General features: G+C 36.1%; 1 protein-coding gene across 15 annotated transcripts in view; it reads right to left on the minus strand.

Annotated features, from left to right (window-relative positions):
- Window positions 1-17,298, minus strand: part of Dlg1 (discs large 1) — a 502,336-nt gene that overhangs the window by 232,237 nt on the left and 252,801 nt on the right. For all 15 annotated transcript variants that reach the window (XM_070304049.1, XM_070304045.1, XM_070304048.1 and 12 more), the window contains one exon: window positions 11,704-11,840. In XM_070304049.1, coding sequence (XP_070160150.1) covers window positions 11,704-11,840 — 137 coding nt within the window. The remainder of the gene's footprint in view (window positions 1-11,703; window positions 11,841-17,298) is intronic.

Consider the following 17,298-nt stretch of genomic DNA (forward strand, 5'->3'; position numbering starts at 1 on the left):
ATGCCGCAAATGCACCTTTTCGTTCTCCATTTTTAATGATTTCTCTTATGCACAAATGGACTTATCTGAACAATGTCTGACGCTAAAGTGACATAAGACAACGTCATCTATTCGGTGTAAGCAACAATTACCACACGAAAACAATAGAACTCCGCCATGCAGTAACTTAATGCTATCTATGAAAATCGGGCACGAACTTTGCAATCATCCAATATATAATTATGTGTAATTTATCTATGAGAATTAGAATATACATAAATACTAAATTATAAAATATAGCAATTATGTATTTACTTTTACGATATGCTATTTTGATTATGCTATTTCATCAGAATTCATCAGTTTTATCAGCAACTGTAGACTTTAAAAACTATTGTAATTCCCTTTCTTATAATATTATTACACCCCACATATATATCTGTCAAATATAATTGCTTTTAAAACGAAATCGCAAGCTGCATCATCCGTTTGATACACATTTTTATATATTAAATTGATCATATCATAAAAGATAACATTGCTTAACTTCTTTCTTTTAAATAAAATATAAGGTTTTCAGTATTTAACACATAAAAACTCATAATCCAAGCATAACATAAGCCGGTGCCAATAGATATTCCTTCCGGCAATGCCGAAAATGGAAACGGCCCGGGCTTCCATTAGCTCCCACCGACACGAGGGCCTCTAATAAACACCGTAATCCTCCATTTCCTCGGCTTGCGTGCTTCCGCCGCCTGAGCATGTCTCGCGGGATCCTTCTTGCGTAATCCAGCAGGTAGAAGGTGGAAAGCGCCGCCAAGCAAGGCCGGCAAGAACACGAGCACGGCGCGGCGGAGAGGGCATTTCCGAGCAAAACACCCGGTTCGGCAATTTGTCAGAGGGTGATTAATTGGCGAGCCGCCACCGCCGCTCGCCCTCTCGTACCGACCTTCCAACTGGCTGGCGACGAAGGCGGCACTGGTTAGAATTTATGCAGCGAATTCTCGTCGGATAGATACCGCGCCATCACATAGACGCTCCGACTGCAGTTTGTGATTGTGGGTAAAAAGAGCAACCGCACATGTCGCACGTATCCGGTATAATAATCATATATCAGCGGGCGTAAGAGAATAACGATATCCGTTCTGATTCTGGCGGTGCTGACTAATTGTAAAATCGTAATTCTTCAAGAGATTTACTTGTACAACGGATTTTTCTCCTCATGAATTTTATTTGCTTTCGTTAATTATATAATATAAACCAATAAGTGTACAAAATTGTTTCATAATTTTATATACTCTGGTTCGAAAAATTTTACTTTCGAACAATAATATGTTTGCGCTAAAACCGATAATCTAGATATACGTAATGCAAAAGGATTGCGCCGAATCGAAGAGAAAAACTGTATGCGCTGCAAAACAAGTAGTGAACAAGCTGGACAGCGGTGAATTGTGATCGTGGCCGGAGAATGCCTCAAGGACCGTCCGTGAGTGGGTGTTCCGAGTGTCGCCCATACATTTCGGGAGGGTGCACGGGGGATGTAACGAGATGTCGTAACTCGCATCGCTCGGACCAACTTCGGCTGCCATTGTGATTGGAAAGTTTAACGTTAACCGTTAAATAAAGATGTTGGATTTGTATAGTAGAGTATCGAATCTTAAGTCTATAATCGTAATAAAAAAAAATCTGCATTCTTCTATCTAATTATATTAACAATATTTAATTGCTACCAGAAAATAGATGCATCTCTAAAAAAAATATCTACAAATAAGTATCATAAATATGTATTTTATTCAAAATTCTTTTTAATTTATTTTAAATATTCGTCTTAATTTTTTTTTTATAGTATACTTTACGATTATGAAATAGAAAGTTGCAAAGGTTCGATTATTCACATGTCCTGCTTTTAAAATAATGTCGAAGAAAAGTTTCCGCGGGCAATATCGCACGACACACACATACGACTGGATTGCTCTTCTTTTATCCAAAACAGCAGGCAGTTTCTCACGTAAACTGTTAGCAAAATTAAATGCATTCCACTCTTCTGGAAAGTGGTTCACATGAGAGGGCAGCAATTTTTCAAGGTACACAACATCGCGGAGTAAAAATATATTTCCGAAACGTATTGTATGTAAGAATATTCTTTTTGTCGCGAAGGTCGACGAAAGTTCTTGTTACATTTTTCAAGAAAATAACCATTCATGCGTCGTCATTAAACGAAATTACTCACAAATCCGCCTTCGCTTCGCGCTAGTAAAGTACCGCGATAAACTGTAAGTCAGATAGTTTCCATTTTATCACGGATAGTAAAAAATACGAAGAGCGCCCGAGAGAAAGTTTATCTACGTACTACGGGAGCTTAGCTCATTGCCCGATTTAGTTTGGCAATTAATTGACATAATTATTTATAAATGTAATACTGTTTGCAAATAATCTGGAGAAGAAAATAGATATTTAATGTCATCTGAGTGTCAGGTGAAATGAAGATATACAATTCTATAAAACTAGATGTAATGTTATATTGTAGTATCCGTCGATTTGTTTAATCCTACTGATCATGATCTGAAGAATCTTTTCACGAAGCTACAATTATCGTGTTGCGGCAAAATGTCACTAATTTACAATATAAGTTATTTTAATAAAAATTATATAGAAAACTAAAATTGAAAAACAATAATAGAGCAACTTTAGATCGTGTCTGTGCGCATTAAGAGAACTTAGATTCGATGAATTCGTGTATGAACATGAACCAGGTTGGAGGATAGCCGGATATACGCTACTTGGACGAAAACCCAATGATGACGAAGCAACAGGGAGTGCGTACAACGTCGCTCTCCCTGAGAGTAATTTGCGAATATTTTACGACTCCCCAAAGCCATAAATGCAACCCGCCATGTATATTTACATCGTGCCCGCCGCGGATATTAGCTCCCGGTACCGTGTATGCCCCCCAACCGAGGTCAAAAGACGTAGAGATAGCCGGGTGATGAATGTCCCGTCAGCAACGAGGTGGTTTGCTAACCTTTGCGAGAAGAGACGCGATAGTCGTCGTGGCCTCATCTACTGCTACCGCCTCACAGATTGCGTCTTAAATCATTTGGCGAGACGACGGATCACCGGAGATCTCTCGTCTCGGACGATTCGCCCGCGCCCCTTCCTTCGTTTGCCGACACGTTGGTAACGACGAGAGAAATTACGCGGATTTTATTGGCGAGAATTTTCCCGAGAATTATGAGTAGCAAAAGTTTCGAAGATTCGAATATCATGTAGCTTGAATGACGGAAAGAGATGGATTGAATCTGAATACAATAAAATGCATGCGCGAAAAAATTAAATTACATGAATGTATAAATAAAAACCGCGTAATTACGACGAGTTAATTGCAACGAATAATATTATACATATATGTAATATTATACATGTATTTTGAAATTTCTCACAGAATTTCGATTACGAACAATTTCAAAATTTTATATTGTATTATACATAAAATTTTCTCTTAATCAGAAATAGCTTATACTCAAATTTTAACATGTGAGTATTTGAAAAAAATATGAATAATAAAATTCGAATTATATCGATTACAAAAAGATCGAAGACAGAATTTGTAAATTTGCTGAATTTTGCAGTTTGCTTGATTATTGCGCGAAATTATGCGAATACCCCAATTCTACGAGGCAATATAAAAAAAAAAGCTTACTTTTTTTCGTTAACAAGTTACATTATTTGCAGCCAACAAATTCCCGCGATTTATTATAGCGATCTTACTAAGAATTGATGCATTAAAGAAAATTGTGACTAGATCCATAATATCTCTTATAGACAATTATGAAAAATGATATATATATATATATATATGTATATGGCAGGGTTGGGAAGTAACGCGTTACTTGTAACGCCGTTACCGTTACAGTTACTTTTTTTCGGTAACTGTAACGGTAATGGCGTTACAAATTTTATTTGTAACGGAAAAAGTAACTTCGTTACATTTTTCGGTAACGAGTAACGAATTTAACAGTTACTTTTATCGTTACTTTTTTCAAATTTTTTGATTTATTTAAGATATTATTCTTGCTATTGTGCGTGATAAAATTTTTATCTTAACCGTAAAGCCGTAAGCAAATCGACCAATTAGCATTCTTATTATGTTGTAATCTCATTTACTACCAGTTCTAAGTACCTTGCAACGAAAATTAGAAAATCTCAATAAATCTGACCTTATAGATTGCCATTCATTAGTTGAAGATATTCAGCAAGGTTTAAATAAAAGGTAACTTATTAATTTGATTAATACATATGTTATTTAATTTTAAATAAGGATTTAATTGAAAAATATTATTTTATTTTAAACTATTGATTCAAAAGTATTAATTTCAATAAAACAAACAATGTCGCTTAATTTACTATATTTGATTTTAGATTTCTTACGATATTTGAAACAAAAGAATTAATAATAGCAGCATGTTTACATCCAAAATTTAAGTTAAACTGGTTAACCGGAGAAAAAAGAAAACGTGCTGAAAATTACTTGGAGGGTTTATTGGGAATCCGATCAACTGAAAATTCTTCAAAAGCTGGAAAATCTGACGATCACGATAATTTTTTCATTTTTGAGCAAAAAACGGTGCAAGATGAATCTGAACAAGAAGAATTGCAACGGTTTTTAAAATCAAATAATTGTAATATAGAAATGTTAAACGACTATCCAAAACTTAAAAAACTTTTTATTAAATATAATACAGCTCTACCAAGCAGTGCATCTGTAGAAAGAATGTTTAGCATCGGTGGCTCTGTATTAACACTACAAAGAGGGCATTTAAATGATGATACTATGGAGCAACAAATTTTATTAAAAATTAATAAAGAATTTCGATAAAATTTAATCATTTATTTTGTAATAAACCTTGAATGAAATCTTGCTTACAATTTTTTAAAAGTTTTTCTTATGCAAAATAATTTATTAGTTTGTATTGTAAAAAAGTAACGGAAATTGTAACGACTCGTTACTTTTTAGTAACTGTAACGGTAACGAGTTACTTTTTAAAATTGGTAACGAGTAACGGTAACGAGTTACTTTTTAGAAAAAATAACGGTAACGGTAACGAGTTACTTTTATAAAGTAACTTTCCCAACCCTGGTATATGGTTCTAGAAAGGATAGAAGTGGAATAATATCTCGTGGATAAAATGTCAGAACAAGGTGTTTTGCGATTAAAATCAACTTATTTTAACATGACATTCCAGTTTATAATATCTTGATTATTCTTGATTTATGTCTTGTTAATTCATGTAATCTAAAATATATTTGATATTGAAATAATATTATATCTTTAGGGATCTTTCCCTCTATTTGCTTTCAAATATTGTATCTGGGAAAATTCTGTACGAGATATATGTTTGCAAATCCCCACTCAGATTTATTAATCCTTAGATTGGTAGACGCTTTAAAATGCGCGTCTATGATAATTATGTAACGACGCGTCGTTATCCCATGGAGATCAAATTAAATGCAACGAACATGTCGCCGGAGTCTCTTGGTGTTATTAGCGATGTTATCTTATCGTCGAAAGCAAAAGAGGAATGAGACGCGGATGCCCATTCGACTCTTACGGGCTGACGCGATAAGAAATAACGGGCTCTTCGTTAGGAAGGATAAAGTCGCATGACGATCGGGTTAAGAAGACGTGGAAGGCAGATAGATAAGCACGAGAGTCGTAATTGGGGATATTCGTGGATGATACTTCTTCCTCGCTATAATAAATATCGAGCGGGGTTTGTTCTTTTCGCTAGTGGAAAAAAAAAAAATGATAATCTGGAAAATGAATAATGCACACATAGCATTAATCGCGATAACTTTTGCAGTAATTTAATCGGGAAAAATATGTTTTTTTCAATACGCGCGATATCTTTAAATAATCGAACAACAAATGTATTTCTACATAAATAAACTTGAATGCGAAAATCATACCGTGTTAAATAAATTACTTTCGTAATAACGCATGTGCGCATGTATCTCTCTTTTATCGAGGTGGTGATTTTTATTCTATCGATTGAACAATCTTTTGCTGTATTTGCTGCCACACCATTGCAGGAAGCATATCGTATAATAAAGAGTTACGTAAAATATAGCTTATACTATTACAAAATTTGAATTGTAAAGTGAGAAACACGGCTTTGTATCCGATATTACTGTGATGTTATCGAGCACTTTTATAAAACTTGAAATGCGACACGAATATCGCAAAATTTCTCTTCGGTTACCGGGACAACAACAAATTTTTCAAGTTGCGCGAAACGAATGGATCGAGGTCACGCAATGCATTAAATCGCCGCCAGTCGCAACGCATGCATTTTTAAACAGATCGAAGAACCCGGTAATGCTTTCCAGTCTGGGCTTACTTCCATTTATCGGAAACGGACGCGTTTTCCGAGACGAAATGGATTTCAATGCAGGCGACACCGCCGCTATAAATTCCCTTTGTCGCCGAGAAGAGAGAACATTGCGAACGATGGGGATCTTCGCGTTTGGAGAAAAATTGTCGTAATCCCACGATTAGGTGATCCGTTTTTAAATCGCGCCATCTTTCCGCGCGTCTGTCTACGGTGCTGAAATAATTACGATTTAAAATCCGTGCAACTACCCAGTTTTAAAGGGATCTCCGATCCAGACTTGCCGAGCAGTGAAGTAATGCCCCATCTGTCTTGATAGCGTTCGCGCGTTGTGAAATGTCAAGCCACCTGGCGGAAAAATGAAAAGTACCTTTGCGTCCAGCTGCGTCTATCTAGCAGCAGCTTTGTGCGTGAGACCGGCTTAAAATATCTAACTCGCTCGTTCAAAACACGAGAGTTGGAGAAAAATTCTCGCATTCTTCAGAGCTCTGAGCAATCCCCCCGCGTCCTTAGTCGGGCTCGTTCGTAGCTATCGTAGACGAAAAACTACAACTAAAAATTCTCGATGGAAAGCTTTCTCTTGCGAGAAAGTTATCTCCGGCGGAAATTGTATCGCGGATTCCGTGAAAATGAAAAGTTTAAAACGATATTACAGGCATTTCTTTATCCTATTCACGCGCGTTTTATCTCACTTACGCATTAATAAAATTACAAGCAATATCTTCTGAGTAATTTGTTTGCGAAAATAATATTTTACAAGAATATTTCAATATTTGAACAAGAAACCGCGCAACGAAAAATAGTCGTGTATTTTGCACACACTCGAGTTTAGAGTTAGTGATGTGAAAAATACGCATTCGTTCGCGTAACGCCGTTTGCAGAGAATTTAGCCTTCGGCGTCCGGCCTTCGGAAAATTAAATTACTTACTGTCCGATATTGTTTACCGATACTTAAATCGACCGACACGACGAGTACCGACAGTTTAATCTCTCCGCCCCCGCGTCTCCACCCATCGTCTCGCGGAGAAGAAAGGTCAGAAGAACGAAAGCGAGCGAGCGACCTTTTATCGATTTCAGCGTTTCCCGCGGGAAATCGCGTTCGTTCGGCAAAGAAGAGAACCGGGGCGGATACCGTGGAAGAGGAAGGATATTCGCGACGAACGACGGTGTACAAAATTTTCCATTATAGCGAATGCGAGTACCTATCCTTATCATAGCAGTGCATATTCCACCGACAAAGACGACGGCGGCAGAGTCGACGACTATCTCTCGCGAAGTAATGGAAAACAAACAGGGAAAATATCGTCCGTTTACAACACGGCAATATTCCGTGCCTGGCACGTTCCTTAAAGCCGGATTTGCCGGATATTCGTGGGGCGTGGCAAAGAGCGTAGCAAAAAGTGTATTTATTAAACTCGTTCCTGCGCGTATCATCCGGACTATGAAGTAGAATAAATCTAAAGTAACATCTAACTCTCTAATACCCTGATCTTTTTACTTGTAGAATAATTTTCGAGTATTTACATTAAGAGAGAAAAAAAAATATCTCGCTTCTATATTTTTCAAAATTCACCACGAAACTTTCATATACGTAACTTTCGCATAAAAGTTGCTCAAAATAAAATATTTACTTACATTGCACGATATTGTTCTATTATTAACTGTAATTAAGATTATTTACCGTAAATGTACTATTTCACGATAGCTTGTGAATTTGCTTGAATTTAAACTTGTAAAACCAGCGACGAGCAAACGCGCAACTTATTAGCAATGTAAATCGAAGTTTTGACAGTTAGCGAATGGCAGGGTTATTACTATTACAAAAAACAACTGCATTCTTTCGCACGATAATGACCCGCGTTTAATGCGCCATTAAAAGTTGTTAACTGTTGTTTCGGACAAACGTCATGTTACATACAATAGATACGATGTATAGGTGCGTAGTTCGACGTTGTTGCGTCAATTTATCGTTTTCCGATCTCGAAAAACATTATACAAAGGATAATTAAATGCTCTTCAATTAGATGGTTTCTTTATGGTAATTATATTTGATTGATCGTGAAATTCTCCATGTTGCTTTTTTTATTGAAAACAAAAATTGCACTCTTTCTCTCTAAAAAAAAAAATTTAGAAACAACTTTCCTCTCACACATTTTTAAAAGTTTTAACTGTCTAAAGTTGAATAACTCAACCCCCGAGAAACTATTCAAACTTTTTAAAAAGCAAAATTTTATTGTGCCTCGTTTGTTATTTCCTTTTTAAAAATTGGTCGCGGAGAGTAGTCACATATCTCCATTATTGTGAAGGAAATATTATTTCAATTTTCGAGAATTATTATTATTATCACATATACCAAATGTGTAAACATATTATTATGTAAACATTTTGTATAATAAGCATTTAGCACTCGAATGCATTCGGTAATTACAAGTGGTAATATCAAATATTTTTCAATCTTATTCGGAAATCATTTTCAATCAATCAGCTAGATATTTTGCGATTAGTGAATTTTAATTATCAGTGCGACGATAAAATATCCAATATTATAAAGTATTAAATTATGAAGTTTAATCAAACATGTTTTTATTTGATTTGAAAAATATCATAACGACATATTTATATAGAGAGGCAATGGTTATATTTTTTTAAATGATAGATTTTTATTATATTCTAAAAATAAGTGACTATACGTATATTTTGTTCAATATAAATATGTCAACGAATAACATGAGCAAAAATAAATATCAAAAAAAAATTACGACTTTGAAAGCTTTTTTACGCAAATATTATATAAAAATGATAATAAGCCATATTATAAACATTATATAAGCCATTTTTTTTTATTTCGCCTTTTTCAAATATATTTTCAAATAAGCGAGTTCTCTCCAAAGGCATGTGAGGAAAAATCCGGTTGAAATGACATACTTACATGACGGCGATTACGCGTAAAGTGCTTTACCGTAGTTGAGTTGGACATAATTGCGACTAATTTCATTCCATCCAAGTAGCTCATTCATTTTATGATAAAGGGAGCGCGATGTATCATAATTAGATTTTTAACGCAATTTCTGCAAATTAAATTTATACACAATTTTCACAATTTTATATTGCAAAAATTTCTAAACAGTTTAAATAATTTTTTCTAATCGCCAAACGTACTCATCTAGATAAAATAGAATATAAATATTGCTTGAATTGTACAGGATTAATTGAGTGTCGAAGAAACATAATATAAGTGAAATATATGAAAATAGAACACGATCTCCATCTTCCATCGTGGAGAGCTGCCGCACATAACGAGTTAATCCAATCGTAGCACCGATGTATGCAATAACGTTTACTTGATCGTACGGGTACTACATATTAGAACGCGTGCACATATATAATATGGGGGAAAGTGTACATACTGCACGCGTGTCGACACTCCGCCTATCACGTAATTTATTACATACGCGAAGAGAGAGGTGGATGATACTTCGCTCGATATCACGAAACATTGTTATCCGCGATATAATCCGCTTTTGCCAATATATACGTCAGTGTAAGTAAACTCATATATATAGCTTTATATATATATTTTTTTTTATTATGTTTTATGAAAAAGAAAATTTTTATTTAAATATGAATTTTTAAATATCAAAAAATAACGAGGATATGTGGTAGAAAGGCATTTAAATTTTTAAAATTTTACTCAGAAAATACGGTATTATAGAGGGTGTCGCAGATCCATTCGTTCATAGTATCCCATGTTTCTTATGCGTATCCAAAGAGCGTTGCGTTAGAACGTTTAACGCCGGTTTATAGGACGACGCGGCTCGTTTATGACGCTCCCCCATGGAGACAAGAATTTCACGGGACGCTTTTCACACATACACGCACAGGATATCCGTTCGCGCGTTGAAATAAACGCGAGGAATGCCCTATATAAACGTCACGTCGTCGTTTGTGCTACGCGTTCAAAAGGAAACCGAAAGTGCGCGAATGATGATAATAATAATACCGAAACTTCCCACCTCATATTTATCGTGCTCCTTTTGTCAATTTTGCGTTATTAATGTTGTTCACTTCGATTTATCTTCGATTAATTGTCGACGCCGAACAAAATATTTTCTTGAATGCAGGTTGCGTTAAAAGATATTTTATTAATTTAAGGAAAATCGTTGCTACGATTTAAAAATAAAAACGTATGATTGTTACATATACAATACATCTCAATGCAATATTTGATTAATTTTGTAAAATTAAATTGATCATTTTGAGAAATAATATAAATTAATAATTAAGTAGCAAAATCTATCAATATATTTTCTCGTTTATGTAGGTGTGCGCGTTTTACACAAACATGCGATTACATTTCAAAAATTAAAAATATAAAAAGGAAAGGAGGAGAAATATATTGGCAAGTAGAATATAAAAATACATAGTAATTAAAAATGTTTCTAAAAAGAAATTTAACAAAATATTAATACACTACGCGTATGCATTTCAGTTTTAATAATATTTTAAAATAAATTAAAATTTTGCAATATAATATTTTTAATAACAAAAATCTTCACATTGCTTGTTATAAAGAGATATTTTCTCTTATTATAGAGAGGGATCCTCGTTCTTAAATATAATAATATATAACGCATCGCTATCAAAATATATTTGACATTCGATGACGTTCTTTTTTCGAGATGCATGTTAATTTTATGCAAATTTTAATAAACATAAAAAACAGTGATAATAGATATTTTCATCGTAGCGACGTTACACTAACGATCGGGTTAAGAGCCGAGGCGTACGTGATCGAGGTACAATACTGTAAGAGCAATCGCTTTACCGGCTAAATGTCACGTCTATTGTTCGTCATTGTAACATCGCCATCGAGATATGACGTAGGAACGTCGCATCCAACGTTGCGGGCGGAGGGTTCGCAATTAGCAATTAAAATTAGCGATTTGACCGATTGATTGGATCGGCGTGATATCCTATGGTCAATCGATTCGCCGATCACAATTACCGGTAGCACTAATTACGCGATAGTACCGTTGCGCCAGATATGATATTAGCCCTCGTCATGACGAATTATGCCTAGACGCTATCGCAATTTTTCCATCGCCCCAATATCATCTCGCGTTATTCTCCGGAGTAAACAGACGAACAAGCGTAGAGATCTCTTTCCATGACATCGGACACGTGTCATCTCATCTCGAAATTATCGATGCGTCTTGCTTTTGAGCCATGTCACGCGATTAACGAGCAACCTGATACGCGCGTATGTAAAAATGGGTACATCCGGGATAATGGCCGAATGATACGGGCGCATAACAGACTTTATAACCGTACTCACGTCATTCTGGGCGAAGGTCGGCGTGATTGGCCCGTCGCTGGCTTCCCATTTATCCGCGATGCGGATCGTCTCGGCAGTCTTCTGCTGCACCGATTTCGATTCGTCGAGCAGCGTCAGCTCATAAAACTCCTGGATATCTGCAACAGTCCGGGGAAAAGGAAAAGATGTATTACCATCTGCCAGAGCGTACGTATTCGGAGATAAAATCTCGGCGGACCGTACGACCGGTTTTCCCGGTCGGCAGCGAGGAATTTCATTTCGTTTCTATGTAGACCTTCGCACGCTACGCGCGAATACCGTGTGATAAATTGACACTTGATTTATTCCGATATATATCGAGTATATATATCGAGACAAATCTTAAAACGAAATATAACAGGGCTAATTGAAAAACAATTAAATTGATCGAATATCATATCGTATAATAAAAAAAAGTAGACTTGTTAGTATTTAATTGACGTATCGCCATTGAAACCGAAATACACGTTGCACAGGAGATCGGGTGACAAGCGAACTACGGACTTTCACACCTAGTTCGGTCGCCGAAGATTTTAACGACGGACGCGCAGATCTCGTGACGTGAATGTTAGAGCTTCCCACGCGATAAGGCGGTCACATAATTTTCAATAGTTCCTCTACTCTCGCGTAACTCGAGCGGATCCTCGAGCAGCGCGCCTCGCGCGACATTGCACTCTCGAATATATATTACCGGCATCAGAGAGGATACGTCGGACGCAGGTCGTCTGGGTCGAAGGAGCCCGTAACTCTCCTTGCCACACAGGATGCTCGCTCAGGGCGAATGGGACAACACAAGACTCGGCAAACGTAAAACATTGAACATTATTCGAATTAAAAGCAGGTATTATTTTAAGATTTTCAAAAAATTTAATTTTTTTATTATAATCCGCATTCTTCTTGACATACGGACGTTGAAAAAAATTTTAAGAATTGCGGAAGTTATGTAGATAGATATGCATGGATTTATTTCCCATGACAGATGCACACACACAAACAAATATTCTCTCTCTAGGATGTCTAATATTACCGATTCTTTTAGTCATATTTTAATGAAAATATTCTCAGAGGAAAATCGATATCTTCTCTTGTCTTGCAACAGAGTTATGCGAATAATTGTTCGGAAAATATTAATGACGCAAACTTTTACATCTTAAATCCCTTTTGTTTGTACCAAGGAGATCGGAAACCGCGCAGATTTGCACAGAAGATTCAACTTTCCTCTTAAGAAAAACGCCAGAGCTACATCTATGCGGTTTAATTTCTTCCCCGCAGACTGCATAATATCTCCAAGAGATAAAATAAGTTTCAGCATAATCTGTAATTTTCTACGTTTATTGCGGCGAGCATTACTCTCAATTTCTTTGCTGGACGCACGAGTGTAGTGTCTTGCGCGTGTGGTAATCGTTAATGAATTGAAATTATGGTTAGTGCTTTGAGGCATCGCTCCCAAGAGCATCGCGTATTAATTGCTCCCGCGTGAGCAATTCCTAAAGGTAATTTCCAAGTTACATCATTACAGCACCTGTGTATTTCGCGCAATACCGAACTCTCTATAATTGCGCTCGTTAGTCGGTCAAGCGGGCTAAGTTTCTCCGTCCTTTCCGCCAAGGTAATGGCGGCTGCTTTTAATCTCACTTAAAAAAAAAAGAAAAGAAGAAAACGAAAAAAGAAACACCGATATCCTTGCCACTTGTAATAAATGATCAAAGCGATAAGCATGATACAATAAGTAATAAACAAAATTCTTGTACAACTTCACAACGCAATTCCCGTTATTCCATATTTCTTTATATTTATTATCGATAGAAAAATTTTGAAACAATTATTATTCGAATTGTGTAATTAGATTAATTTGCCGCAGAATCGGCAGTATCTTCGATAAAATCTGCAATTATTGGAATTATATCGAAAGCTGATGAAAGATTATTATATATTTTATTCTTTAATTTTCATAACCTGCAGTTCTACGTCGAAGAAATAAATTCATTTCGCCACATCTCAGCTCTCATTTCCATATTCCAACGATAATTTTAAAACTAGACACGCGTGCGAAAGTTCACCTAGTCCGTCTAGTCGTTCTAACACCTTGAAAATATATTTTTCCCTTCTGCCTCAAGGTACGTGTATGAATACGCGAAAAATTTCTAGATAAAAAAAGCTGTGCAGAAAAATATATTTTATTCGCGCGTCAGTCGAGAGAAGATTCAGAGATTTCATTTTCGTAAATTTGCTCTAACTTGTGCGTCCCCCTCCTCTTCTCCTCTGATGCCGCAGCTTGCGTCGCTAAAGTAATTTGTCCCATGCGAGACAATTTGAAAATGTTGTGAGTATCGTGGAAGATCTCACTTCATTTCGTGAAGCTTTCACGAATACTTTCTAGCAAAGTTCGAATAGATGTTGGGATAATGTAAACACGATTTTCTCAAATTATCGATAAGAGAAAGTTGCAAATCTTCGATATTTGCAAGAGCGTTTCGCTTTTCATCTTTGCAACGGTAACATTTTGCATGCCGCAAAGCTGGTATTCGCGGCGCCGGCCGGCCTCGTCCCGAGGGTGTTATTGCGTTATAAATTTTCGAAAGGCGTTATGATTTTATCGCGATAAAAATGTACATCAATCCCATTCAAGCTCTCTCGGCGGCGGCGCGGACGGCCCCTTCCTATTCACGATTCCCGCGACGAATGGTACCCTGTCTAAATATAACCCGACGCATTTCTCACGTAGAATGCAAGAAATATCGGAGACTTATTTCAATTCCCCTCTCCACCTCCCCCTCAGCGTTGGCGCGCGACGTTGACGCCGGTATGTGAAACGCGCGTGGAATTCTTTCCGATGACGGGTATACGGCACCTTTCCCATTGAATGCAGGCGCCATCGTGATGAAACATATCTGACGTTTCGCTCCGTACAAAAGAAAAAGGTTCAAACGTTACTGCGAGAGAGAGAGAGAGAGAGAGAGAGAGAGAGAGAGAGAGAGAGAGAGACTGCTGCGTTCGTAAGCGCGTAAGAGGATTTATGTCTTAATCTCGAAATATACAAAATGCACGATAAGATGGAAATATAGTATACCAGGTATATAAATATGAAACCGGAATTTGCCCATAGATGGCCCTAGCTGTCAATGTAGTTACCGTCAAACCGCGTCATTGGCGCCATTTTCTTGTTTTGACATCTGATAAAGATTTTCAACTCACAATAATACAAGTTTCATACAACAGCATAGTTTTTAATAGCGTCGAACATGTCGAATTTTGTGCCTGGAAATTACGATTTGCGGACAGCATTGATTTTCTGTTACCATTTGAAGAAAACTGCTGCAGAATCGCATCGAAGCTTACGGTGAGCATGCTCTTGGTAAATCACAGTGCTTTGAGTGGTTTAAAAAATTCAAAAGTGGCGATTTTGACGTGAGAAACGAAGAACGTGAAAGAAGGGTGTGATCTATTATGAGCTGCTAAAACCTGGCGAAACCGTTAATACTGAACGCTACCGACAACAAATGATCGATTTGAATCAAGCTTTGCGTGAAAAACGACCAGAATATCAAAAAAGGCAACACAAAGTGATTTTGCTTCATGATAATGCACCATCACACACAGCAAAACCGGTCAAGGAAACGATTGAGGCGTTTAATTGGGAAATACTTTCGCATGCGGCCTACTCGCCAGACTTGGCTCCATCCGATTACTACTTATTTGCATCGATGGGACACGCACTTGCCGAGCAGCGCTTCACTTCTTACGAAAATGTACGAAAATGGCTCGATGACTGATTTGCCTCAAAGGAGCAACAGTTTTTTTGGCGTGGCATCCACAAATTGTCAGAGAGATGGGAAAAATGTATAGCTAGCAATGGGCAATACTTTGAATAAAATATTTTTTATCATTTTCATACAATAAACGTGTATTTTCTATACAAAAATTCCGGTTTCATATTTATATATCTGGTATAAAGTCTCATCAATCTTTCAACTCGCGATTATTTTTTAAGAAAATAATGGCACCCTGTATTTTATGTAGCATTGATAAAGCAGCATTACAGTGATAAAACATTTTAAAAAATTGTTCTCATAAATGAAGATACACGTGAAACATCATTTTCTATTTTGCATGCAGTCTTGAAGTATTCTGTTGTTACATCATTAGAAACGCCTTTGCATTGCATATATTGATAATTGATTGCGAAGCAATCACATATTCCCATAGCGTCATCCCTTTATAATTAGTCCAATGTAACCGACGCCATCACGGCTCTTACTAGGCCAACGGCTGGAATTGCAATTAGAGACGTGCCCGTATCGATAATCGATGCACGACGTTGATGGGTATGGAATAATAATTAGATTATTGGTACTTAAATCCAATTCGTGACATACACGATCATAATATAGCTGCATCAATATCATAATTAGGCCGCAATGTTGACGTTCCACTTACGTCATATTCATATATACATGCATTATTTCATATTCGCGCATTTCAATATTTAAGTCAAGCCCGTGAAATGCAACTGTTATTGTTACGAAACGTCAATTCGAGCGATCGCATCTCGTTGCAATGAAACAAATGGAAATAGAAGAAAACATATAGCTAACGTGATTAAAATGTACTCCGAAGAGAAAATACGTGATTTAGTATCTCCCATAATTTATTTTATATTTCCGCGTTTTCTGTCCCTCTTATTTCTTTAGTACGTAGCTGCCAACTACCAAGTGCGAGCGATGAAAAAAGTGCGCAACTGCGCAACGTCCAGGGAAAATATCGCTAGTCCGGCTTTTCGTTAATTTTCCGCCGTTTCGCCTGCCTTCTCCCTTTCTACTCTTCTAACCGCAACATCATACATTAATTTCTTTTTATCCTCTTTTGCGGAATTACGAGTACAGTGTTTTATTACATATTACGGCGTTGCATTAAAAAAATTTGTATCCTTTACAATAGTAAATATAATAATATAGTAAATATAATGCAAAAAAGGTTACGAAGAAAGATGCAAAATTAAATTTACCTGGTTCTGATTAACATCGAGTTTTTTTAAATACGCTTTGACAGTTGGAATATTTTTGAATACTAACTGCGCTTGACGAATGCGTTTTGTTTGATTTATCAGATAAATGTAATGACATGTAAAAGTCCGCTTAGCATTAGCTTAGAATTTTCATCGGTATACGTTATCGTTACTACGAAATACGTTACGTTAATACGAAATGAGACAATGTGTAAATATATATGTATATTAATTTTAATTTTCTCATTCGTATTTAATTTAAAATAATAAACGAATAGCGAAAGAGAGAATAAGTATAAAATAAAATAAAATTGTTCATACCAAACATTGTTATAACAAAATTATTAATATTAAAGATATTTTCCAAATTTTAAAAATATGGCCTTGACAAAAAAAAATTAATTTTTTTATGTAAAATATATTTTAATTAATTTAAGAACAAAAGCACGCTTTTGCACATATAGCAACAGCGAAACAAGAATAGGTGAATTAAATTTATATATATAAAATTCGGCGTATATAAATTCACTAAACGTTTTGAAAAATGAAATATTATAAGCGTACAGCACGAC

This window comes from Polyergus mexicanus, unplaced genomic scaffold (genome assembly GCF_030449975.1).
Source record: "Polyergus mexicanus isolate NDT 795.1 unplaced genomic scaffold, iyPolMexi1.0 SCAF_11, whole genome shotgun sequence".
Taxonomy (NCBI): Eukaryota; Metazoa; Arthropoda; class Insecta; order Hymenoptera; family Formicidae; genus Polyergus; species Polyergus mexicanus.